This window comes from Capricornis sumatraensis, chromosome 5, assembly GCF_032405125.1.
Source record: "Capricornis sumatraensis isolate serow.1 chromosome 5, serow.2, whole genome shotgun sequence".
NCBI classification, from domain to species: domain Eukaryota; kingdom Metazoa; phylum Chordata; class Mammalia; order Artiodactyla; family Bovidae; genus Capricornis; species Capricornis sumatraensis.
Genome location: NC_091073.1, coordinates 109488868 through 109516316, shown reverse-complemented (window position 1 = coordinate 109516316; position 27449 = coordinate 109488868). Strand labels below are relative to the sequence as shown.

The 27449-nt window shown below is 39.6% G+C and overlaps 1 protein-coding gene across 1 annotated transcript; it reads right to left on the bottom strand.

Moving 5' to 3' along the window:
• Nucleotides 1-4565: 4565 nt before the first annotated feature.
• On the bottom strand, nucleotides 4566-27313 carry LOC138079741 (serine protease 58-like). Its single transcript, XM_068972429.1, has 6 exons — nucleotides 27253-27313; nucleotides 22530-22643; nucleotides 12902-13043; nucleotides 6061-6311; nucleotides 5114-5250; nucleotides 4566-4712 (listed from the first exon to the last, which is right to left on the bottom strand). Exons 1-6 carry the CDS (start codon nucleotides 27311-27313, stop codon nucleotides 4566-4568), a joined length of 852 nt encoding a protein of 283 aa, XP_068828530.1.
• Nucleotides 27314-27449: the final 136 nt, after the last annotated feature.

Below are 27449 nucleotides of genomic sequence, written 5' to 3'. Positions count from 1 at the left end.
TCCATGGGGTCACACAGAGTTGGACACGATTGAAGCAACTTAGCATGCAAGCATGCATGCAAAGTAAATATTTAGAAACATTTATGGAAATCTAGCTTCCTGTGAGACCCAGATGCAAATCCAGGAGCTGCTACTGAGTGATCCGGAACAAGCTAATACCTGAGGTGTTACCCTTTTAGAATAAAGATGGTCCTTTCAGCAGCAGAGGCAAGGATTCAAGAACTAACACAATTTGAACACCAGGGAAGGAAGGGTGAGAAGAAAGTGAAAGTGAGGTAAAAAGACACATGAAGTAAAGCTATAGGAGGATGTGATAGACAAAAACACAGCTCAGACCAGCCCTTGGCAGTGTATCTGTATGGCTCCCCATCTCATTTCTCAAAGGTCAAGGTTCATATCCCAGGATATAACTATTCAGAATTTACGATAGCATCATCTTTCCCTTGATAGTCACCCAGGAAGCCCAAAGCAAGGTCTGAAACGTTTTTTTCAGACAAGTTTTAAAGTAGTATGGCAAGTTGGCCTGGATAGGCCCAGCTTATGGGCTTCCCTGGTAGCTCAGTTGGTAAAGAATCCAGCTGAAATGCAGGAGACCCCAGTTTGATTCCTGGGTCAGGAAGAGCCACTGGAGAAGGGATAGGCTACCCACTTCAGTATTCCTGGGCTTCCCTTGTGGCTCAGCTGGTAAAGAATCTGCCTGCAATGCAGGAGACACAGGTTTAATTCCTGGGTTGGGAAGATCCCCTGGAGAAGGGAAAGGCTACCCACTCCAGTATTCTGGCCTGGAGAATTCCATTGATGGTATAGTCCATGGGGTCACAAAGAGTCAGACATGACTGAGCAACTTTAGCTTTCACTTTTCAGGGACATGAGAATTATTCATGCTCAGAGCTTCATGTGGCCCCAGTCAGCTTGGAAAGAGCCCAGAATAGGTGATAGCAGTATGGCCCAGGATGCAGGCAGTGCCCTTGGAAAGAAAGAGGTGGTTGAGAGGATCTGAGAAGCTATAGATCTGTGTCCATTAAAATGACCCCACGGATATGCTATGAAAATAAGAATAAACATATAAAGCATTTGTTCTAGCATTAAGTATAGCTAATGCTATATAGCACAAGTATAGCTAGATAGCACAAGCATTAAGTATAGCTTGATGCAGAGATGGAAGAGGTTTTGGAAACTATCATTGGAGATGGTTGTAATTGTAGCAACTGAAAGCCTGACTTAAACTATCTTATACCTTGAAAGGAATTTAGTAGATGATAACTGGAAAATGTCTAGAGAAAAAGCCTACATTCTGTCACAGTTTTATTAGGACTTCCGCTCCACTTCTGGGCAATTCTCTTCTTTTGACTTCTGTGTGTGGGCTTCATCCTCAGGCAGTTTCCCCAGTGGTCACTGCAAAATGATAGCAGCAACTTTGCTTCTCATTCATAGGCCATGCTCATATGCCCAGAGCAATGTCTCAACACAGCTCATTCTGTGTTATCCCAACACTGAAGATAAATAAAGGGTTTGATGTTTCATATGACCAACTGTGTCATATATCCACTCCTGAGCCAAACACAGGGATTTCACTGCTAAGCTTAGGACAAGCAGGTCACATCCCTAGTGCATGATAAATGACATAATAGAGGAGAGGTAAAAGTGGATGCTGGGAAGGCAACCACAGCATCCACAGGTTTAACACTTTCATTTTGTATATCAAATAAATCTAAAAGCCAAAGCCCAATTATTTTCCTAAATTTACATAGTCTGTCAGTTCTAATAAAGGAACCACAATCTACTGCATATCATCCCTCACATATTTCCAAAGAAGAAGGTAGACTGAGGACGGAAAGATGTGATGTCAGAAGTCTGCAAAAGTCGGCAAGTATGTGGTAATATTAGAGGTGGTGCAAGTAGAATAGTTTACCAAGGGAACCAACAGAAACGAAGACCCATAATCAGATTTTGGAATGAACTCTTTAGGACACTGGAATGGGGCTAAGATAAATAAATAAAAACAGAATAAATTGGGGAAAAATAGAAGTTAATAGGCAACATTTACACGTGAGTTCAGAAAGGATCTTTGAAATAATCTATAAGTTATAGACCCATGAAAGGTGATCTCTCTCATGAGCTAAAGATCAGACATGATTGAATCAGAAGGCTGGAGACAAGATAGCTCTCCTCCACGCTGCAGAGGAGAACCAGCCACCTGACCAGGCCCATCATTCATTCCCATTTTTGTTGTGTTCTTCATTCACCACATTGAAATCTGCTGTTTTGCATCAGGGGTCCATTTAAGTGCAACACACCTAAGCTAAAGAGAAGGGTATGGGATATTAACCCCAATCCATGGAAAGAGAAAAAGGAACCAGAAAGGGAATACAACAGTGACTGGTGGATACGTCAGGAGAGGGAGGTGGAGGGAAGACAGGGCAGAGGCTACCTGAAGTTACTGATAAACCAAGTTAAATGTGGGACAGAAATGAAAAGGCTTTGCAACCGTATGCAAGATTGGGTCTTCCTTGACGGCTCAGACGGTAAAGGATCTGCCTGTGATATGGGCGATCACTCTAGCATTCTTGCCGAGAATCCTAAGGACAGAGGAGCCTGGTGGGCTACAGTCCATAGCCTTGCAAAGAGTGAGACAGGAATGAGTGACTAACACTTTCACTTTCTTTCATATCCAGAATTGAGTTTAGAAGAAATTGACCGGATAAGTAGACAGTATTCACACTCTCCACAAATTAGTAGATTGATTGATTAACTGTTCCTGTGCTAGTCTCTCATTCATGTCTGACTCTTTGTGACCCCAGGGACTGTAGCCCACGAGGCTTCTCTGTCCATGGGTTTTTCCAGGCAAGAACACTGGAGTGGGTTGCCATTTCCTTCTCCAGAGGATCTTTCTGACCCAGGGATCAAACCTGGATCTTTCCCATTGCAGCAGATTCTTTACCATCTGAGCCACCAAGGAAGCACATTCATTCATAGATAAATATATATAGAGAGAGGCAATGATTTACCCTTTCCTTTTTACATTGGAGAGCAAGGTGAGATAGAAAGAAGGCAATTCATACCAGGAAAATCCAAAGTCAGAAGATATGAAGAAGCAAAAATGCCTAATGGTTGAAGTATCGGTGACCCAATCAATAAGACAGGGCTGCAAGTAGAGGGCCTGATTCAATCCAGAACAACTGCAGGGGGACAAAGACACTGAGAACTGTAACAATGAGGCCAGAAAAAGGAGGACAGAAGTACAGGCAGGTTGTTAGGAAAATCATGCCAATAAAAAGTTCATGTTGCAATTCAAATGGCTGAGGCCAATATACCATCTGGCATATCCTGTAAGGACAGAGAATATCTCTTAACAACTTGGAGTAGGAATTAAGTAGGCAACAAAAAATGAAACAGTTGGAAATTGTTAAAATTACTAACCGTTGCCAATTCCTGAATCCCTCCTATGCATTCCAATATACTTAGCACATTATCTCTGATCACCATGATAGTCTTAAAAGAAATAACGGCTTTGATTTTGAGAAGCTTTGTGAAAGTAAGCAATTTATATCAATCAGCAGTTTAAACAAAAGAATCCCAATATTTCACTACATTGGACAAAATAAATACGTGTTTTACATTTCAGATACTAAAATTTCTTGATCACTCAGTATTTTATATAAAAACTAGCAAATTTTAGATCAAAATCAGTTTACTCTATCATGGATTAATGAAACTTGATATGTGGAGAATATATTTGTGGAACAACAAACAAGTGTCTTTTGGGTGTGCTTGAGAATAAAAGCGTGTGCTCACAAATATATGTATGGCCTAGAGAATGCATTCAGGGTCATGAATAAAATCTCTCAGCCAAAATCCTCATGAATTTCACTACTGCATTTCCCTGTAAGAAAGGAAAATGTATTGGAAGGAAAATACATTGGAAAAAAAACAATCCAACCACTTATGAAATCCTTGATATTTGTAATATGAATTACAAAATTCATATAAATCCATATTCCAAAATTACACTGACCTATGGGTTTCCTCAGCAAACCTCAGAAAATTTTGATTTCACAGATCTTTTAAGTAGGTAATGGAAACATTAACTATAACACCCATACACACATACACTCTCTCTGTCTCTCACTCACCCAGGAGATATTTGGTCACTAGAAAAATTACTAAATCATCTAACTAATTTCAGCAAATTACTGCTCAGGTATGTAGTTTTCATCGTGCCCAAACAGACTCCTAGAAGTTATTGTTCTTCATATCCACTTGTCTTCTGTGTCCTTAGGATAAGACAGGCAGTATTTTAACAGACGTATCTGAGTTGGTAGGACTACACTTCTTGAGACTAGCATCCTGTTTTCAATGTTATAAACACTTGTTCGTGAGCTGGGATTAAGCAAAGAAGTAGTTAAAGAAACTAGAGAAATTTCAACACCCAGGAGTCATCAATGATTTCTTTTAACACTACACTCAAGCCTAGATCCTAGGAAAAATTGGGACTAAGATACAGAAAGTGGTTTCCATGGATCAGCTGGGATGTAGGGAGGGTATCAGTGGAGTTGCAAATCAGCTTATGTAGAAATAATGCTCTCGATCCATGGAATGTGGCTGTAGATGTTAGTGAAGACAGCAGAATGATCTGTGAGAAAACATCCAGTTGTCCAAGACATAATTCCTTGTAATTTATTGTCACATGTGGCTGGCGCAGCTGAGGTCACCTGCCAGACAGGACAGAGGGGATCAGAACTTCTTCCCACCTGGAAATTTGTCAACTCTTGAACAAAAGCGAAGGCCACTATATCTGCCATGCAAAAGGACCTGGGATACAATAGTGTGCAAGCTTTCCACTGCATTAACCACCACTACCTCCCAGTCATCCCTCGACAGAAATTTCAAAATGGTAGCTGGAAGACAGCCTTACACTCCCCAACAATCTATTTCTCTCATCTCTCACACAGGATGGAGGAGACAGTCATCATTCTTCAGCCCTTTACTCTCTGAGCTCTCAGTCTGTCTGCAAAATACAGACCCTCATGAAGGATGAGAGGTAACAGAGACACAAAGACAAAGAGAAAGAACAGAGACTGAGCTTATGGGCAAATGAAATGAGAAAGGTTACCTGGCATTCATCTGTGTTTTTTCGTAAGTGTCCCACACAGAACAAGTCTTCAAAAAACGTTTTATGCAGTAATGTTCTGCAGACCGAATCAGCACTCAGTTCAGTCATGAAGCTCTGCAGGTAACCTCTTCTATTTCCTAAGCATAATAAATAAAGGAGACTTTCATTCCTATTTTCATTTTCATAAGGTATTTTGCCTCCGTCTCCATCAGGGCTTCTTTTCAGTTAGAATGGACTGCAGAGAAAGAACGGAAGGAATAGATCATGGATTAAATATGTCCTCCTGTTCATTTATCACCTTTGAAGATGATCAGCATCAAGGTATGGTACCAACCAAGACACTTCAAACAATATCTGAATCCAAGCTCTGCCATCACAAAGTTTATGACTTTGGACAACTAGTTAACCTCCCTGAGTCTCAGTTTCCTCATTTATAAGATATAAATCCTAAGAAAATTGATCTACATGATATATGATGATGACTGAATAATACATACAGGATGCTTAGTTCCTGGGACATAATTAGTGTTCAACAAATGGTAGCATCTATCATTGCTGTAAGTGATAACCATACCACTGATAGGCAGGTAAAGGAAAAATATGATTTTCATCAATTTGCAAATTAAGATTCAGAGAAGTTAAAGGATCTTTCAGTAATCATATAATAAATGGTAGAACCAAAACTTAAACATAAATCCCTGAGCCTCAACCCTCTACAGTGTGTACCGATGTGATACATACACGCAACACATTGATTTAGGATTCCCAAAGCCCTAAAGGAGATGACCCCTTCTATTCTAAAAAGCTGACACCATTGCTCTATTTCTACCGTTACAATTGGATGCTTAAAAATTAGTTCCAATTCCTTCCCCTGACTCCTCAGAGATTCTGAAGATGTGAACATATCCAAGAATACAGCTAATTATTCTTTTTTGACAGTCACTCACCAAAAGATCTTTTATCCTCCACCCAGGTATAAACCAAGCAATCTGCAATGTCACTTGAATTGGAAACAGGCAACTGAAACATGCTGGCAGAGAAGAAGGTGAGAGGTACAGACAACTTTATCAGCATAAGATCATTTTTAGGAGAAGTAAAAGTGAAGTTTGGGTGAATGATGATCTCCTCATAAGGCAGAATCTCCCCAATTAACTCTTGAAAAGTGATGGCTCCACCAGTTAAGATAACCTGGAGATCTCTGGAAAATGGAGAGAAAAAAGGTTGATACTATCTACTATCACATATCACAAGGCTAATCTCTCTCTCTTTCTATCTCCCTCACACACACACACACAGTCACGTGCACTTTCCTTCCGTAGTAATCCATTTAACCTCCTCTCATCTTTGTCCATCTAAACCTTTATGCATAGCTACCACTTGTGGTCATGTAGGGTGTTTACCATAAAATGTAGTGGGTTGCCATTGTTGTTGTTCAGTTGGTTGGTCATGTCCAACTCTGCAACCCCAGGCACTGCAGCACGCCAGGCTTCCCTATCCTTCACTGTCTCCCAGAGTTTGCTCCAACTTATGTCTATTGAATTGATGATCCTATACAATCATCTCATTTTCTGTTACCTCCTCCTCCTACCCTCAGTCTTTCCCAGCATCAGGGTCTTTTCCAATGAATCAGCTCTTCACATCAGGTGGCCAAAGTATTGGAGTTTCAGCTTCAGCATTAGTCTTTCTCATGGATATTCAGGGTTGATTTCCTTTAGGATTGACTGGTTTGATCTCCTTGCTGTCCAAGGGACTCTCGAGAGTCTTTTCCAACACCACAGTTTGAAAGCATCAATTCTTCAGCACTCAGCCTTCTTTATGGTTGCCATTAACCCAGACTATAATGTGAATGGTTACCTCCAGGACTTAAGCATATAATAGCTTGGTCTCCAATTTAAGCATATTTCCAGGGAGAAGCTTCAATTTGACACCCAGAAATAGCTGAAAGAATTGCACAAGTGGATAGCCAAGGCTTCTCTGAAAGTAGTTTCTGTAAGTCGGACTTCTTTGGGTGTTAGGGGTAAACAGGAAATATGAGATTGTACAAATGAAATAATTAACAGCTTAGAGAGTTGAAATATTTTAAAGCTAGGGAGGATCATCCAAATATGCTATGCTCTACTCATCTCAATCAAAAATTCACTGAATTAACAGGGTTTTCTGATGGTCCTTTACAAGAATAAGAGTCAAAAATACTGGATGTTCCACTGAGATCCAGTTGAAATCCACTCACTAACATGGCTCAAGATTCTAAATTCAGAACAGGACTCTTCTCTGAGACCCCTGAGTCTCCCACTCAGGGATCTCTCCAACCATAACAGTAAAATAAATACCATATCGGTACTGAACACCACTTTTCTGCTGCAATCTCAAATGCTAAATTTATTTGTCTCCTAACAGCAGTATAATTTGTTTCAATCTATTCTTGCCACTCTGTTGGGAGTTTTTAAGATAAAACTGTAGTGCTGGAGAAGATTCTTGAGAGTGCCTTGGACTACAAGGAGATCAAACTAGTCAATCCTAAAGGAAATCAATCTTGAATATCCATTGGACGGGCTGATGCTGAAGCTGAAGCTCCAATACTTTGGCCACCTGACGCAAAGAGTCAAGTCACTGGAAAAGACCCTCATGCTGGGAGAAGGGGACGGCAAAGGATGAGATGGTTAGATAGCATCACTGACTCAATGGACATGGAGTTTAAGTAAACTCCAGAAAATAGTGAAGGAAGGGGAGCTTGGCATGCTCCAGTCCATGGGATTGCAAAGAGTCAGACACAGCTTTGCAACTGAACAACAACAGCATCGTAATATATATTTATAATTTAGAAGTCTGCTTATATTGAAGAAAATTCATAAGAAAACAGATGATTCTTGGGCAAATTATGGTAAGTGAATTTCAGCTTAAAACAACTCTATGACATGGAGGAGGGCTTTCCTGATGGCTCAGTGGTAAAGAATCCATCTGACAATGCGGGAGACACCAGTGTGATCCCTGGTCCGGGAAGATGGCACATGCCGCGGGACAACTGAGCCTGTACACTACTGTGCTCTAGAGCCCATGCTCCACAGCGAGAAACCCACACACTGCAACAAAGAGCAGCCCCCATTCACTGCAACTAGATAAAGCCCACCTGCAGCAAAGAAGACCCAGCACAACCAAAAATAAAATAAATAATGTTAGAAAGCTAACTTACGGTGAAAAAGTACCAGAATAGTAGATGCCTCTGAGAAATATGAGGGAAAGTAACTGAGAAGGAGTTTAGGATGAGCATTAGGATATTGTTTAACTTAAGACTTTATTAAATATTCATATTAAAATTTGAAAAGTGAAAGTCAGTCGTGTCCTACTCTTTGTGACCCCATGGACTATACAGTCCATGGAATTCTCCAGGCCAGAATACTAGAGCGGGTAGCCGTTCCCTTCTCCAGGGGATCTTCGCAACCCAGGGATCGAACCTAGGTGCCCCGCATTGCAAGTGGATTCTTTACCAGCTGAGCCACCAGGGAAGCCATTAAAATTTACAAAGTAATAACTGAAAGAATAGAAAAAAGGAAAATTTTAAAGTTATCTAAATTACTAATATAAGAAGAAAGCAAAAGTATTTTTTATCCAAACAAAATACAGTAGAAATTCAAAACAGCTAAAAAGCAAATATAAATATAGCAATAACCAAAATAACCACAAATGGCCTAAATTCACCAATTAAAAGACAAATATAGTATTACATTTTTTTAAGTCCTGCTATATATAAATTAAGATACATGCTTAAATCAAAAGGATACAGAATGGTTGAAAAGAAAAGATATAAACATGATATACCAGGGCAACACTAACCAAAAGAAAACCAGGTTGGTGTATTAAAAGCTGACAAAAATAGGTTTTAAGATAAAACATATTAACTGTATGAGAGAAAGAAATGACATATAATAACAGGTTTGATTTTGCCAGGAATGTACCAAGTACTTAAATTTATAAATGTACCTAAATTTATAGATACCAAGTAAAATAGCCTAAAATATTTTTTTAAAAAACAAAAAGTAATAAAAATAAATTCATAGAACTATTTTGACCAGTCTACTAACACAGAGGAATAATTTCAACACAATCCTCTCATTTCCTGTTATCAAGCCAAAAAAAAAAAATTAGAAAGGATATAGAAGATTTGAACTACATAATTTAAAAGTTTGATATACTGGATACACTTAACATACATAAAACCTTCACCCATAAAATTAGAGAGTACACTTTCTTTCAACCACACAAGAAACATTTATAAAAACTGACTCCATACTAGTCCCAAAACTAAGTCTCAATGATTTTCAAAGAATCAGTATCACATAGATCACATTCTCAGACCACAAAACGGTAGTGTGTATCTGTTAATCCAAAATCCCTCATTTATCCCTCCTTACATTTCCCCTTTGATAACCATAAGGTTTTTTTCTATGTCTGTAGATCTATTTCTGATTTTTATATAAGTTCATCTGTATCATTTTTTTAGAATCCACAATAAGTGATATCCCATGATCTTTGTCTTTGACTTACTTAGTGTGATAATCTCCAGGTCCACTCATGTTGCTGGGAATGGCATTATTTCATTCTGTTTTATGGCTGAGTATGAAACTCCAGTACTTTGGCCACCTCATGTGAAGAGCTGACTCATTGGAAAAGACTGATGCTGGGAGGGATTGGGGGCAGGAGGAGAAGGAGACAGAGGATGAGATGGCTGGATGGCATCACCAACTCGATGGAGTCTGAGTGAACTCCGGGAGTTGGTGATGGACAGGGAGGCCTGGTGTGCTGTGATTCGTGAGGTCACAAAGAGTCGGACACGACTGAGCGACTGAACTGAACTGAATATTCCATTTTATATCGCTATACCACATCTTCTTTATCTATTCATCTGTCATTGGACATTTAGATTGCTTCCACATCTTGATTACTGTACAATAAATAATGCTGCTATGAACAATGGGGTGCATATATCTTTTAGAATTAGAGTTCTTGTCTTTTGGATATATGCCCAGGAGTAGGATTGCTAGGTCATATGGTAACTCTACTTTTAATCTTTTAAGGGACCTCCATGTTGCTTTCTGTTATGGCTGTACCAATTCACATCCCCATCAACCAACAGTGGAAGAAGTTTCCCTTATCAAAACATTTTTTCAATTTGGAAAAATTTAGAAAATTCACTCCCCAAATGCTAAACTTACAAATGGAAGATTTAATCAAGTGGAAATTTTATTTTATTCCTTTTTATTGAAGTATATTTGATTTACAATATTATATTAGTTTCAAGTGTACAAGATAGTGATTCAGTATTTTTACAGATTATTCTCCATTCATAGTCATTAAAAGGTAATGGCTGTAATTCCCTATTCTATACAATATATCCTTGTTGCATATGTATTTCAAACACAGTAGTCTGTATCTGTTAATGCCATATCCCTAATTTCCCCTTCCTCCATCTGTTTCCCCTCTGGTAAATCCCAGCTTGTTTTCTCTATCTGGGAGTCTGTTTCTGTGTTGCATATATACTCATTTGTATTATCTTTTAGATTCCACATTTAAGTGAAATCATATCATATTTGTCTTTCTCTGACTTATTTGACTAAGCATAATATTCTCTAGGTCCATCGACATTGCTGCAAATGGCAGAATTCCTTTTGTTTATGGCTCAGTAACTTCTCATTGAATATATATATGTGGAGATACATATATCACAATTTCTTTATCCATTCAACTGTTGATGGACACTTGGGTTGTTTCTATATCTTGGCTACTGTAAATCATGCTTCTATGAACATCAGGGGTGCATGTATCTTTTAAAATTACTGTTTTCATTTTTTCTGGATATTTGCCCAGGAATGGAATTGCTGGATCATGTTACAGTTTTATTTTTAGTTTTTTGAGAAATTCCATAATGTTTTCCACACTGGCACACCAATTTACATTCCCACGAATAGTGTATATGAGTCCTCTTTTCTCCACATCCTCTCCAACATTTGTTATTTGTACATTTTTTCATGATTACCATTCTGACAGGTATGGGGTGATATCTCATTGTGGTTTTGATTTGCATTTCTTTAATAATTAGTGATATTACTGTCCAACTGATATAAAAAGTCAAAGCATTTCCAAATAAATCCCAATAGAATTTTTCATAGAATGCAACAAGTTGATTTTTAAATTTATGTAAAAGAATTCCTAAGCATTCCTGATGAAGAATAAGATGGCTGGCCAACCACATCACACATCACAAATTATGATAAAGTCATAATTATTAAGGCACTGTGGCCTATAATAAATAAACCAATGGAATAGCAATGACAGCCCAGAAACAGACCCATGTACAGATGGAAATTCGATAGATGACAAACAGATACTGTGGATCAGTGGCGAAAGAAGGGACTACTTACAAATGATATTTGGATATTTTGCTCAATATGTTAAAAAAAATAAAACTGGATCCCTACTTCACATCATTCACAAAAATCAATTCCAAATTACACAAAAAATCTAAATATTAAAGTCAAAGCTTTAAAATCTTTGAAAGTAACTGTAAAGGAATATCTTTCTGCTTATGATCATAAAAGATATTTTCAACTAGGCACAATGATCAATAACCACAAATAAAGACTGAAAATTCAAGTTTTAAATTTAATTATACTGAAGTTAAGAACTCTTTTTATATTAATGAATCACTTATTTTTTTCACTGAAAGCTTGCGTGCTTTATATGTTTGAATATATGTCTTAAATGTTAGTTGCAAAGTACCATGTGGGTTTCTATTTATATATATATATATAATTTATTATTTATAAATATTTATTTATTTATATATTCTCTCTCTTTTTTTACATTAAGAACTCTTATGCATGAAAATACACCCTAAAGAGAAGATAAAGCCACAGAGTGGAAGATATTTTCAACATGTATAACTGACAAACGAGTAATATCTAGAGCACTTATAGAAATCCTATGAAGTAGTATTTTTATAATACACAAAAGTTTAAAAGACAAAAGAGAGTATTTCCCAATAGATACATTATTGTCAGGAGAAGGAAGAGGAGAAAGGGGTGGGAGGATGTTGATCATCACTACTAGTCAAAGTAACACAATTAGGATAATTGACACTTAATCAGCAAAAAAATTAAAGAGCTTGACAATACCCAATGTTGGAAGAACTCATAAATTGCTGGAAGGTGTGTACAAATAAACATCTGCAAGCTCTATAACCAAGAAATTCTACTCTTTATTATATATTCTATTTATATACCAACAGGTGTACTTACAGATACAAATCAATATGTAGTGATACCAATACATATATAGATACAGAATATCTCTCACAGATACATATACAAGAATAAATTCTAAGGAACATGGTACAAGTATGTTTACAGTAATACTTCAAAATAGCAGAAAGCTAGAAATAACTGAAACATCTATCAAGAAAAGAATGAACCAAACTGGGTGACATTCACATTGAAAAATTATACAGCAATGAAAAATGAAATACAGTTACATCTAACAGTTTTGGATGAATCTTAAAAATGCAGGTTTATTTTTATGTGTATATGAAATATTGTACTATACCATAAAACTGTTTCCTTTCTGGACATGTTAAACATAAGAATGTGTAGTTAAATTTTATCTGTGTACTTGAGCTCCCTTTTACCATCAAATTATTAAGACTTCCTGACTAGCACAAGTTCTATAGAATTTCCACAGGCGTGCTGAGCCCCAGCCTGGAAGCCTTAATAGAGTAGAACATTCCCCACCACTTACGGTAAGAAGCAGTGTGCTGCCGTTATCACCCACTGAGGAGCAATCAGAGTCCCCATACAGGGCTTGTAACTGGATTTCAGATATAATAAATAGAAAAGATTGTTTAGGTCTGCAGTATCTTCAACAAAAATTGAAATAACACCTGAAACACACAAAGAGAAGAATCATTGGGATATAACCCAGCTGATGAAAGGGAACTGGCATGGATATGGAGATTTTAAGATGCCAGTGTCAGATAGTATCAATATTTCCCACAATAATCACTTACCCTACCCTATAATACTGAGTCTCATACTGTACAAAGACTGTACTAAGCACTTTGCTATTGTTGCTTAGTCGCTCAGTGATGTCCAATTCTTTTCTGACCCCATGGACTGTAGCCCACCAGGCTCCTCTGTCCATGGGATTTCCCACGCAAGAACACTGGAGTGGGCTTCCATTTGCTTCTGAAGAGAAGCAGGGAGATCACGCAGAGGGGAAGGACATACATGGGTATTGGACTCAGATAGACTGAAGTCAGGATCCTTGATCAACCATCATTTACTAGTTATACGATTTCAAGTAAATTTCCTAAGGATAAGTTCCTACTTTGTAAAATAATATAAACTGCATCCACTCCACCTTTTTATTTCCTGTGAAAATTTTTTTAATGTATTTTTAAAGTATCTAAAGTGCAATCTCAAAAACAACAGAATGATCTCTGTTCACTTCTAAGGCAAACCATTCAATATCACAGTAATCCAAGTCCATGCTCCAACCAGTAATGCTGAAGAAGCTGAAGTTGAACAGTTCTATGAAGACCTACAAGACCTTCTAGAACTGACACCTAAAAAAGATGTCCTTTTCATTATAGGGGACTGGAATGCAAAAGTAGGAAGTCAAGAAACACCTGGAGTAACAGGCAAATTTGGCCTTGGAGTACAGAATGAAGCAGGGCAAAAACTAATAGAGTTCTGCCAAGAGAACACACTAGTCATAGCAAACACCCTCTTCCAACAACACAAGACTCTACACATGGACCTCACCAGATGGTTGACATTGAAATCAGATTGATTATATTCTTTGCAGCCAAAGATGAAGAAGCTCTATACAGTCAGCAAAAACAAGACCAGGAACTGACTGTGGCTAAGATCATGAAGTCCTTAATGTCAAATTCAGACTTAAATTGAAGAAAGCGGAGAAAAACACTAGACCATTCAGGTATGACCTAAGTCAAATCCATTATGATTATACAGTGGAAGTGAGAAATAGATTTAAGGGACTATATCTGATAGGCAGAGTGCCTGATGAACTATAGACGGAGGTTCATGACATTGCATAGGAGATAGCAATCAAGACCATCCACAAGAAAAAGAAATGAAAAAAGTAAAATGGTTGCCTGAGGAGGCCTTACAAATAGCTGTGAAAAGAAAGAAAGCCAAAAGCAAAGGAGAAAAGGAAAGATATACCCATTTGAATGTAGAGTTCCAAAGAACAGCAAGGAGAGATAAGAAACCCTTCCTCAGCGATCAATGCAAAGAAATAGGGGAAAACAATAGAATAGGAAAGACTAGAGATCTCTTCAAGAAAATTAGAGATACCAAGAGAACATTTCATGGAAAGATGGGCTCGATAAAGGATAGAAATGGTAGGGACTTAACAGAAGCAGAAGATACTAAGAAGAGGTGGCAAGAAAACACAGAAGAACTGTACTAAAAAGATCTTCACAACCAAGATAATCACAATGGTGTGATCACTCACCTGGAGCCAGACATCCTAGAATGTGAAGTCAAGTGGGCCTTAGAAAGCATCACTACGAACAAAGCTAGAAGACGTGATGGAATTCCAGTGGAGCTACTTCAAATCCTAAAAGATGATGCTGTGAAAGTGCTGCACTTAATATGCCAGCCAATTTGGAAAACTCAGCAGTGGCCACAGGACTGGAAAAGGTCAGTTTTCATTCCAGTCCCAAAGAAAGTGAAACTGAAAGTGAAGTCACTAAATCATGTCCGACTCTTTGCGACCCTGTGGACTATAGCCCAACAGGCTCCTCCATCCATGGGATTCTCCAGGCAAGAGTACTGGGGTGGGTTGCCATTTCCTCTCCAGGGGATCTTCCCAACCCAGGGACTGAACCCATGTCTCCCGCATTGCAGGCAGATGCTTTAACCTCTGAGCCACCAGGGAAGCCATCCCAAAGAAAGGCAATGCCAAAGAATGCTCAAACTCCTGCACAATTGCACTCATCTCACACGCTAGTAAGTTCAGTCACTTAGTCTTGTCTGACTCTTTGCGCCCCCATGAATTGCAGCACTCCAGGCCTCCATGTCCATCACCAATGCCTGGAGTTCACTCAGACTCACATCCATTGAGTCGGTGATGCCATCCAGCCGTCTCATCCTCTGTCTTCCCCTTCTCCTCCTGCCCCCAGTCCCTCCCAGCATCAGAGTCTTTTCCAATGAGTCAATGAGGTGGCCAAAGTACTGGAGTTTCAGCTTCAGCATCAGTCGTTCCAAAGAACACCTAGGACTGATCTCCTTTAGGATGGACTGGTTGGATCTCCTTGCAGTCCAAGGGACTTGCAAGTCTTCTCCAACACCAGAGTTCAAAAGCATCAATTCTTCGGCACTCAGCTTTCTTCACAGTCCAATTCTCACATCCATACATGACCACTGGAAAAACCATAGCCTTGACTAGACGGACCTTAGTTGGCAAAGTAATGTCTCTGCTTTTGAATATGCTATCTAGGTTGGTCATAACTTTCCTTCCAAGGAGTAAATGTCTTTTAATTTCATGGCTGCAATCACCATCTGCAGTGATTTTGGAGCCAAAAAAATGAAGTCTGCCACTGTTTCCACTGTTTCCCCATCTATTTCCCATGAAGTGATGGGACCAGGTGCCATGATCTTCGTTTTCTGAATGTTGAGCTTTAAGCCAACTTTTTCACTCTCCTCTTTCACTTTCATCAAGAGACGTTTTAGTTCCTCTTCACTTTCTGCCCATAAGGGTGGTGTCATCTGCATATCTGAGGTTATTGCTATTTCTCCTGGCAATCTTGATTCCAGCTTGTGCTTCTTCTAGCCCAGCATTTCTCATGATGTACTCTGCATAGAAATTAAATAAGCAGGGTGACAATATGCAGCCTGACGTACTCCTTTTCCTATTTGGAACCAACCTGTTGTTCCATGTCCAGTTCTAACTGTTGCTTCCTGACCTGCATATAGGTTTCTCAAGAGGCAGGTCTGGTGGTCTGGTATTCCCATTTCTTTCAGAATTTTCCACAGTTTATTGTGATCCACACCGTCAAAGGCTTTGGCATAGTCAATAAAGCAGAAATAGATGTTTTTCTGGAATTCTCGTTTTTTCCATGATCCAGCGGATGTTGACAATTTGATCTCTGGTTCCTCTGCCTTTTCTAAAACCAGCTTGAACATCTGGAAGTTCACAGTTCACATACTGTTGAAGCCTGGCTTGGAGAATTTTGAGCATTCCTTTACTAGCATGTGAGATGAGTGTAGTTGTGCGGTAGTTTGAGCATTCTTTGGCATTGCCTTTCTTTGGGGTTGGAATGAAAACTGACCTTTTCCAGTCCTGTGGCCACTGCTGAGTTTTCCAAATTTGCTGGCATATTGAGTGCAGCACTTTCATAGCATCATCTTTAACAATTTGAAATAGCTCCACTGGAATTCCATCACCTCCACTAGCTTTGTTCATAGTGATGCTTTCTACGGCCCACTTGACTTCACATTCCAGGATGTCTGGCTCTAGATTAGTGATCACACCATCATGATCATCTTGGTCATGAAGATCTTTTTTAGACAGTTCTTCTGTGTATTCTTGCCACCTCTTCTCAATATCTTTTGTTTCTGTTACATGCTAGTAAAGTAATGCTCAAAATTCTCCAAGCCAGTCTTCAGCAATACATGAACCCTGAACTTTCAGATGTCCAAGCTGGTTTTAGAAAAGGCAGAGGAACCAGAGATCAAATTGCTAACATCTGCTGGATCATCAAAAAAGCAAGAGAGTTCCAGAAAAACATCTATTTCTGCTTTAATGACTATGCCAAAGCCTTTGACTGTGTGGATCACAATAAGCTGTGCAAAATTCTGAAAGAGATGGAAATACCAGACCACCTGACCTGCCTCTTGAGAAACCTATATGCAGGTCAGGAAGCAACAGTTAGAACTGGACATGGAACAACAGATTGGTTCCAAATAGGAAAAGGAGTACATCAAGGCTGTATATTTGTCACCATGCTTATTAAACTTATATGCAGAGTACATCATGAGAAATGCTGGGCTGGAAGAAGCACAAGCTGGAATCAAGATTGCTGGGAGAAATATCAATAACCCCAGATATGCAGATGACACCCTACTTATGTCAAAAAGTGAAGAAGAACTAAAGAGTCTCTTGATGAAAGTGAAAGAGGAGAGTGAAAAAGTTGGCTTAAAGCTCAAAATGCAGAAAACTAAGATCACAGCATCTGGTCCCATCACTTCGTGACAAATAGATGGGCCAACAATGGAAACAGGGGCTGACTTTATTTTTTTGATCTCCAAAATCACTGCAGATGATGATTGCATCCATGAAAATAAAGGACTTTTACTCCTTGGAAGGAAAGTTATGACCAACCTAGATAGCATATTAAAAAGCAGAGACATTACTCTGTCAACACAGGTCCGTCAAGTCAAGGCTATGGTTTTTCCAGTGGACATGTATGGATGTAAGAGTTGGACTATAAAGAAAGCTGAGCACCGAAAAATGGATGCTTTTGAACTGTGGTATTGGAGAAGACTCTTGAGAGTTCCTTGGACTGCAGGAGATCCAACCAGTCCATCCTAAAGGAGATCAGTCCTGAGTGTCCATTGGTAGGACTGATATGGAAACTGAAACCCCAATACTTTGGCCACCTGATGTGCAAGCTGACTCATTTGAAAAGACCCTGATGCTGGGAGAGATTGAGGACAGGAGGAGAAGAGGACAACAGAGAATGAGATGGTTGGATGGCATCACCGACTCAATGGACATGGGTTTAGGTGGACTCCGGGAGTTGGTGATGGACAGAGTGCTGTTTCATGTGGTGGCAAAGAGTCAGACACCCCTGAGCAACTGAACTGAACTGAAAGTGCTTAGTGGGATTTCACAGGTGGTTCAGTGGTAAAGAATCCACCTGTCAATGTTAGGGACGTGGGTTCAATTCCTGGTTCAGGAAGTACTCCTGGAGAAGGAAATGGCAACCTAGTCCAGTGTTTCACTTTTCACTTCATGGTACTAGAGTCCCATACTGTACAAACACTGTACTAAGCATTTTGTTATTGTTGTTTAGTCACTCAGTTGTGTCCAACTCTTTTGAGATCCCATGGACTGTAGCCCACAAGGCCTCTCTGTCTATGGGCAAGAATACTTCCCAGGAAAGAATACTAGAGTGGGTTACCATTTCCTCCTCCAGGGTATCTTCCCAAACCAGGGATTGAACCCATGTCTCTTACACTGGCAAGTGGATTATTTACCACTGGACCACCTGTGAAGCCACACTAAGCACTTCAAGTTCTTTAAAAAAAAGAAATTTTTTTTAATTTTCACAGGAAACAAGATAGAGTGGATACATTTTATATTATTTTACAAGGTAAGAACTTAACCTTAGGAAATATACTTAAGGTCATACAACTAGTAAATGATGGTTTGTTCAAGGATCCCAATTTCAGTCTATCTGATTCCAAATCCCATGTACATCCTTCTCCTCCACACAATCTCCCGCTTTTCTTCACCCTGTCTGCAGTTTTCCAGGATGACTTAGTTCATTCCAGTCTCCCAAAGGCTTAGGACTTCCTGGTTCTATCCACAGTCACAGTCACGCAGCCTGTCCTGCAGCTCCCTGACTTTTCCTACTAGCACACTGCAGGGATGCTCAGAGACCAGTCACTGTGACTCCAACAGCAATAAGTTCATTAGTTAATCAAAATTAAAACTTCAATTCTGGCATGAAAATACAGGGAGAGATATTCTGAACAGATGGGCACTTAAATATAGGACAGTACTTATTCTCTGGAAACAGACTATCTGGATTCAAATTCTAGCTCTATCCTTACCAGTAGTAGGAACTTGTACAAATTAGGTAGATCTCTACAGCTTAATCTCCTTATTTGTACACTGAAATCACAAACGAACTTCTCTCCTAAGGTTGCTGTGAAAATTGAATGCATTAATGTATGTCAATACCTTGAAAGAATGTTTGGCATATAATGCATAAAATCTGTGTTCAATAAATGTTATTTTATACTATAGCAGTTTCAAAAATATTTTTATACTGATAAATTGCAAACTAATACTCAGAAAAAGATACAGACAAAGCCTCTCCATTACCTACCAAACAACTAAACACTGGATACTGACTGATATCACCCTTTATTTGCGTTATTGCTACTTGTTTATCAGTGACAGCTCCAGCCCTAATTTAATCCTCCTACCTACTAATTAAAACATTTGAAGTACCCAGTTAGGGTTAGGGTACCCCAATTAGAGTCAGAATGTTCCTTCTTGACAACACCAAATTCTGAACTGACTCCATTTCTCTAACTCCATCTTCCAAATTATCCATCAAACCATTTAAGATGCTCCTCCCAAGTTCCCTTTACTGGGACATGTGACGTTCTCTGGAGTGTGTTGTCCCTGCTGCATAAAGTTAAATAAACGTCACTTTAAAAAATTCTTGGTGTTGTTCTTGGTGGCATCTGGTTAGTGGGTTCAACAAGTTAGGTCAAATATTGCTTTCTCCAGTTCAGGAAAGGAGACAGGAAAATATAAAACTATTACTTATTTTTAAAAAATCTCTGTTCCAACTGGGGTTTCTCTTGCTATATCAATTTATATTTCTGGGTCTATGGGTTTTCATCTAATAAGCAGTAAAAGAACAATGATTTATGCAATATCCCCAAGCATTCAGCATAATGCCCAGCACATTGTATAAACTCAATACATAGGTATTATACAAATGAATTAATGAGAGATTAGAGTAAAACTCATTTTGCATGCAAGGGGCCATGGGAAGGCTCTGAAATTAATGTATGGGTTTTATGGATTCATATATGAAGCAAGCATCATCACTAAAGGCTAATATTATGTATACAGACATGTGTACTTCTGTCCAAATATATACATGCATGCATTTTTTAAATCTGTTGAATACTAATTGGTTTCTGCCATGCATACATGAATGCATGCTAAGTTGTTTCAGTAATGTCTGACTCTCTGCGACCCCATGGACTTTTTGTCTACCAGGCTCCTCTGTCCATGGGATTCTCCAGGCAAGAATACTGCAATGCGTTGCCATTTCCTACTCCAGGACATCTTCCCAACCCAGAGATCAGACCCGTGTCTCTTGCATCTCCTGCACTGGCAGGTGGATTCTTTACCACTAGCACCACCTGCTTCACAACTTTTTTAGCATAAGAACTCCTTTTAGTCTTAAAATATTTTGAATCTTTTTATGATGTTAATGTTGTTGTTCAGTCACTAAATCGTGTCTGACTCTGCACCCCCATAGACTGAAGCACACCAGGTTTCCCTGTCCTTCACTGCCTCCTGGAGTTTGCTCAGATTCAGGTTTGTTGAGTCAGTAATAATATCTAACCATCTTATCCTATAGTCTTTCCCAGCATCAGGGTCTTTTCCACTGAGTCAGCTCTTCGCATCAGGTGGCCAAAATATTGGAGCTTCAGCTTCAGCATCAGTCCTTCCAATGAGTATTTCAGGTTGATTTCCTTTAGGATTGACTTGTTTGATCTCCTTGCCGTCCAAGGGACTCTCAAGATATATGACGTTAATACATCATGCTTTATTAATAAGACTAAGAGGGGTTCTTATGGTCAAAAAGGTTGCAAACCACTGGCATAGACAATGTTCTCATTCCTTCTTACTCTAAACTCTTCCAGCACATAAATCTAATTCTTATTTAACTCCCACAATCTATCCCTGAATCCAGACCATCTCTTGTTAGCGTGAATGCTCAGTCATGTCTGACTTTTTGCAACCCCACTTCTCTGTCCACTGAATTTTCTAAGCAAGAATACAGGAGTGGGTTGCCATTTTCTACTCTAGAGGATGTTTTTGACCCAGGGATCAAACCCACATCTCCCACGTCTCCTGCATAATCAGGTGGATTCTTCACCACTGTGCCACCCGGAAGCCCAGAAGGACCATAAAGGAACACTATAAACAACTCTATGCCTACAAACATGAAAACCTAGATTAATTCTGTCTAAGATACACTCTGCCAAAACACAAACAAGAAGAAATAGACAATCTAAATATGTCTATATCTATTAAAGATATCGATTAAACAATAACCTTCCAAAAGAGAAAGCACTGGGCCCAGATGAGTTGACTCATGAATTCTACCAAACATTTAAGTAAGAAATTACACCAATTCTCTGCAATCTTTTTCAAAAGATAGAAGCAGAAGGAATATTTCCTAAATTATTCTATGAGACCAGCATTATCTTGATACCAAAAACAAACTCATTACAAGAAAACTAAAAAAAAAAAAAAAAAAACTTCTCATGATCAAAAATCGTCAACAAAACATTAGTCAAATCTAATTCAACAATGTATAAAAAAAATTATAGATGCTCTAAGACCATGTGGGATTTCTGCTATGTATGCAGGACTGGTTCAACATTTGAAAATCAATTAGGAGCTTCTTTACTATGTTTTCTTCTAGGACTCTCAAGGCTTTGGGTCTTTTGTTTAAGTATTTAATTCATTTTGAGTTAATTTTTGCGAGTGGTGTAAGACAGGTTTTCCATTTCAGTTTTCTGCATGTGGTTATTCAGTTTTCCCAACACCATTTATTGCAGAAACTATCCCTTCTTCATAGAGGGTTCTTACCTCCTTTGTCAAATATCAACTGATTGAATATATAAGCATTTATTTCTAGGCTCTCTATTCTGTTTCACTGTTCTACGTTTCTATTTTTATGCCAATACCACAATGTTCTAATTACTATAGTTTTGTGGTATAGTCTGAAGTGTGATGCTTCTGGCTTTGTTCTCAGGATTGCTTTGGCTATTTAAGGTCTTTTGTGATTCCATATAAATTTTAGGACTGCTCTTTTATTTCTGTGAAAAATGTCGTTGGAATTTTAATGGAGATTTCATTGAATCTATAGATGGTTTTGGGTAGTAAGGAAATTTTAACAACATTAATTCTTTCAATCCATGAACATGAGATATCTCAATTTTGTTTATGTCTTGTTTAATTTCTCTCTTCAAAGTCTTACAGTTTTCATTGTACAGATCTTTCACTTCCTTTGTTAAATTTATTCCTAGGTATTTTTTTTTTATGCTATTGTAAATGGGATACCATAAAATTCCTAGAAGGAAACATAGGAAAGAAACTCCTTAACATGGGTCTTAACAATTTTTTTGATACAAGAGTAATAATACAAGCAACAAAAGCAAAAATCAACAAGTGGTGGTACATCAAACTAAAAAGCTTCTGCACAGCCTGTACAGACAATGACTGGTAGATGACATAGTTCCCAAACTTCCCTGTTTCTGGTCCATCAGCTCTCCCTCCCAACAGAGCTCTACAGCCTTATCTCATAGTTGAGGCCCAATCAAACAAGACAGAGATACCTTTAGTCACTCACCAGTTATCATCAGCAAGGATAATAGGATACACTTCATGTTGATGCCTGAATCTCGTCCTGAGGATAAGGTTGTAATAGGAATAGTCACAAAGCAGGAACAGAACTTATAACCCACTTAAGGATTCTGAAGAGCAGGATGAAGTGCAAATGAGAGAACTGGGATGAGGACTCTATAAGTCTGTCATTTAGAGGCCGCTTCTCCCAGTCTTGATCCTTAGTATAAAAAAGGAGTCAATTGGCACGGAAATCCTTGCAGTCTAATTGATATCTGCCCTATGGGAAGATGAGTTTCAGAGGTCTGAGCCTTATCGCTTATCTAAGGAAGTGAGAACCGAGTGAAATTTCTGTGGTATTAAAATTCATCCCAAGTTCTTTCCCTAGCTTCGCAGTTCTTTTTACCAGTTTCTTCCCCACAATGTTTAACTAGCACCCCTCCCTCTACATGTCCCATTGGCCCTCTGCTTTCTGGGCTACTCTGATGAAGCAGAGCTATGTCTCCACCCTTCTCTGTGACATGGACTCCCTTCTCCTTTATTCATGTCACACTCAGCCCACCCCTCCTCAGAACCGCTTCACTTGTACAGGTTGTGTTCCCAAATACCATTTGAGAAAAGTTCTCAACCAACACCAGTACTAGAGGCCCCTGTCAGACCTCCAAATCTGTTCCTACTACACTACCCTCTGGGACAGCATACTCTTGTTCACTCACTCTCTCCTTTCTCTGTGCCTGCCTTGTTTAAATGGATTTTTTGGCAGCAAATACAACAAGTGTGAGTGAAAGTCGCTCAGTTGCGTCCGACTCTTTGTGTTTGTGACCCCATGGACTATACAGTCCATGGAACTCTCCAGGCCAGAATACTGGAGTGGGTAGCCTTTCCCTTCTCCAGGGGATCTTCCCAACCCAGGGATCGAAACCAGGTCTCCCACATTGCAGACAGATTCTTTACCAGCTGAACCACAAGGGAAGCCCAAATACAACAAGGATATTACTTAAATAGAAAATCTGTTAGATGACAGAATGAAACAGTAATAGATTTAGAGTCCCCTTAAACCTTAGATATTCTGTGGAATGAGGCCACGGACAGGTATATCTCCATGTATGTATATGTATGGAATCTATAATAACTCTAATAAAGAACTTAATGATAAGAAATTTACAAACATGAGGAAATGTTGAATATCGTACATATACATATATACTCATAGGATTCTAAAGTTATCTTTCACAAAGAGAAACTCTGAGAACAATGCCATATCAGATATCAATATCTCAAAAGAAAAAGGGGGAAAAAATGAAATTGGCAAACTAAAGGAAACATTCAAAGACTAATGTATCATAAAAAAGTTATTTATTGAAACAAGAAAATTCACACTTGAAAGTAGTTTTGCAGGCCTGCAAATAAGTATGTGGGGTGGGCAGGCAGCAGGGGGTGGCAAAGAGGGGATGAGACATGACGAAGTGAGGTGATGTCAAGGGATCTTCCTAAACCATGCCAGGGGTCATTCTACAGTCAGTAGGGAACTGCTCAAGAGTTTTAAGAAAGAGACTAATACTCTCTCATGTACATTTTAGGAAAGATGTCTGAGTAAAACAAGGTTAAGTGGAGCAATAGTAGGCAGGCACATGCATTAGTTCAAGTAAGTCAAGATTATGGCATGGAGTAGGGTGGCAGCAGTGAGAATGGAAAGCCATGGATGGATTGGAGAGATCTGGGGAAGCAGGATGGACTTTGGGATTGAGTGGTCAGAAAAAGAGAAAAAATTTTAACTGAAAGGTGGGGCTGTCTCCTAAAAGGAGGAAAAGAGGCAGAAGACTGAATTTGAAAGGCTAGAGGAATAAGGAGTTTAGCTTGACAGGCTACATTTCAGGAGCCGAGAGGAGATGCAAAGAGTGGTTTCCAGGAAGCAGTCGTGTATGCAGGACCAGAGCTCTGGGCTACAGACACCAGTGTGAAGCTCATCAACAGGCAGCAGACCCCGGTGCCAGCTTCTCCAGAAAATCTGCTTTTCTGCTCTCAGTCCTCACATCCCCACACAAACTCCCTTCCTGGCCCAGAATTCATCCAAAAGAACTAGGAGAAAACAACCTGACAGTAAAGTCTCTCTCCTTCTCAAATTTTTAACCTCTATTTAACTAATCCCACCCCCACCATTACCGCACAATTGCACTCATCTCACACGCTAGTAAAGTAATGCTCAAAATTCTCCAAGCCAGGCTTCAGCAAAACGTGAACCGTAAACTTCCAGATGTTCAAGCTGGTTTCAGAAAAGGCAGAGGAACCAGAGATCAAATTGCCAACATCCGCTGGATCATCAAAAAAGCAAGAGAGTTCCAGAAAAACACCTATTTCTACTTCATTGACCATGCCAAAGCCTTTGACTGTGTGGATCACAATAAACTGTGGAAAATTCTGAAAGAAATGGGAATACCAGACCACCTGACCTGCCTCTTAAGAAACCTATATGCAGGTCAGGAAGCAACAGTTAGAACTGGACATGGAACAACAGACTGCTTCCAAATAGGAAAAGGAGTCCGTCAAGGCTGTATATTGTCACCCTGCTTATTTAACTTATATGCAGAGTACATCATGAGAAACATTGGGCTGGAAGAAGCACAAGCTGGAATCAAGATTGCCAGGAGAAATATCAATAACCTCAGATATGCAGAATGACCCCTACTTATGGCAGAAAGTGAAGAGGAACTAAACTGCCTCTTGATGAAAGTGAAAGAAGAGAGTGAAAAAGTTGGCTTAAAGCTCAATATTCAGAAAACGAAGATCATGGCATCTTGGTCCCATCATTTCATGGGAAATAGATGGGGAAACAATGGAAACAGTGTCAGACTTTATTTTTGTGGGCTCCAAAATCACTGCAGATGGTGATTGCAGCCATGAAATTAAAAGATGCTTACTCCTTGGAAAGAAAGTTACGACCAACCTAGGCAGCATATTGAAAAGTAGAGATATTACTTTGCCAACAAAGGCCCATCTAGTCAAGGCTATGGTTTTTCCAGCGGTCATGTATGGATGTGAGAGTTGGACTATAAAGAAGGCTGAGCACCAAAGAATTGATGCTTTTGAACTATGGTATTTGAGAAGACTCTTGAGAGTCCCTTGGACTGCAAGGAGATCCAACCAGTCCATCCTAAAAGAGATCAGTCCTGGGTGTTCTTTGGAAGGACTGATGCTGAAGCTGAAACTCCAATACTTTGGCCACCTCATGCGAAGAGTTGACTCATTGGAAAAGACTCTGATGCTGGGAGGGATTGGGGGCAGGAGGAGAAGGGGACGACAGAGGATGAGATGGCTGGATGGCATCACCGACTCGATGGATGTGAGTTTGGGTAAACTTAGGGAGTTGGTGATGGACAGGGAGGCCTGGCGTGCTGCGATTCATGGGGTTGCAGAGTCGGACACGACTGAGTGACTGAACTGAACTGAACCCCCACTGCAGAAAACCTTCCACAACTCCATCCTGTCCAGGAATCTCAAGTGTATTTCATAAATGAGCCCTAATCCCAGTGTGGCTCTGTGTTCATTGTGAGGTTTAGGAAAGTATGTGCCATAGTAACTTTCAAAAACTTATTTGTTTTTGGTGGCGCAGGGTCTTCATTGCGACGCGCGGACTATCTCCAGTTATGGCAAGCAGGGGATACTGTTCCTTGTGGTGTCCGGGCTTCTCACTGAAGTGGCTTCTCTTGCTGCAGAGCACAGGCTCCAGGCACACAGGCTTCCGTAGTTGCAGCTAGTGGGCTCTAGAGCTCAGGCTCAGTAGTTGTGGTACAGGGGCTCAGCTGCACCAAGAGATCTGCACCACGTGAGATCTTCCCCGAGCAGGGATTGACTCCGTCTCCCCTGCACTGGCAGGCAGATTCTTAACCACTGGACCACGAGAGAAGTCCCCATGCTAACTTTTCATTCTACACTTCAGGAAATTTGTCTGAATGACTGTGTAATTTTCCAGGATTCATGAATGCTGGCTGATGAGGTGAAGCTTGGAGGATGTGGCTAAAAAGCGGTGGGTATCCAGTAATAAAATATAGATACTGTACTTCTAGTCTTTCCAGCCACGTGTGATTTTGAGAAAATCATTTAAATTCTTTGTTTCAGTCCTGTCACTACAGATCAGGAGAACAAAAAGAATCATACCAGCCCTGACTCATCTTTCCAGGGTGGTTGTGACACTGGAATGAGACTATGAGTTTATGAAATTTTCAGGGGTAAGAATGATACAAAGCTTACTTAATTTTGTATCTCAGGTTTTCATATAAAACCTGACATAAAATCACCACTAACAATGTCTGTAAAGAACTGTGGTCAGTGGCTGGGATGCAGTAAATGCTCACAGAATGTTGGCTATTAGCATCCAGACTCTGTGTTCCCAATTATCCAAGGATGACATGGCAGTCTATTATTGGCTGACCAATCTCTTCATTAGGCAAAAAGCACTTAGAGGTCCTGCCAGCCATTCAGTAGAACCTAGATCTAATGTAATCTAGAATGTAAATCATTCCCTGACTGTCAAAATGACTGCTCAATGAATGCTCTACGTTTCCCCATTTCCTTGGCTCAGACCTGCTGATGACAACAACCAGGCCAAGCTATGATGGCGGAGTGATGAAATAGTGACCCCAGGGAAAGATGAAGCTAATGTAATAAAGAGGGGAGGGGCTGAAGAAAAGTATAAGTAACTGTTAGGGGGCTCAGAGTAAACCTGGGCACACCGTCTTCCTGAACTAAGGTGTAGAATCCTGTCCCCCACAGCTCTGGCCTGAAAAACTCCATGGGGACATAAGTCCTAAGCCTGGAGTTCCCTTTCCCACAGACAGCTGAACTGCTTTTAGGCAGATGGGCTTTTAGGGACAGCAAATTGAGGGACCTGGGTCCTGAAGTCCAGACATAAAGCTTCCTTGTCTTTCCA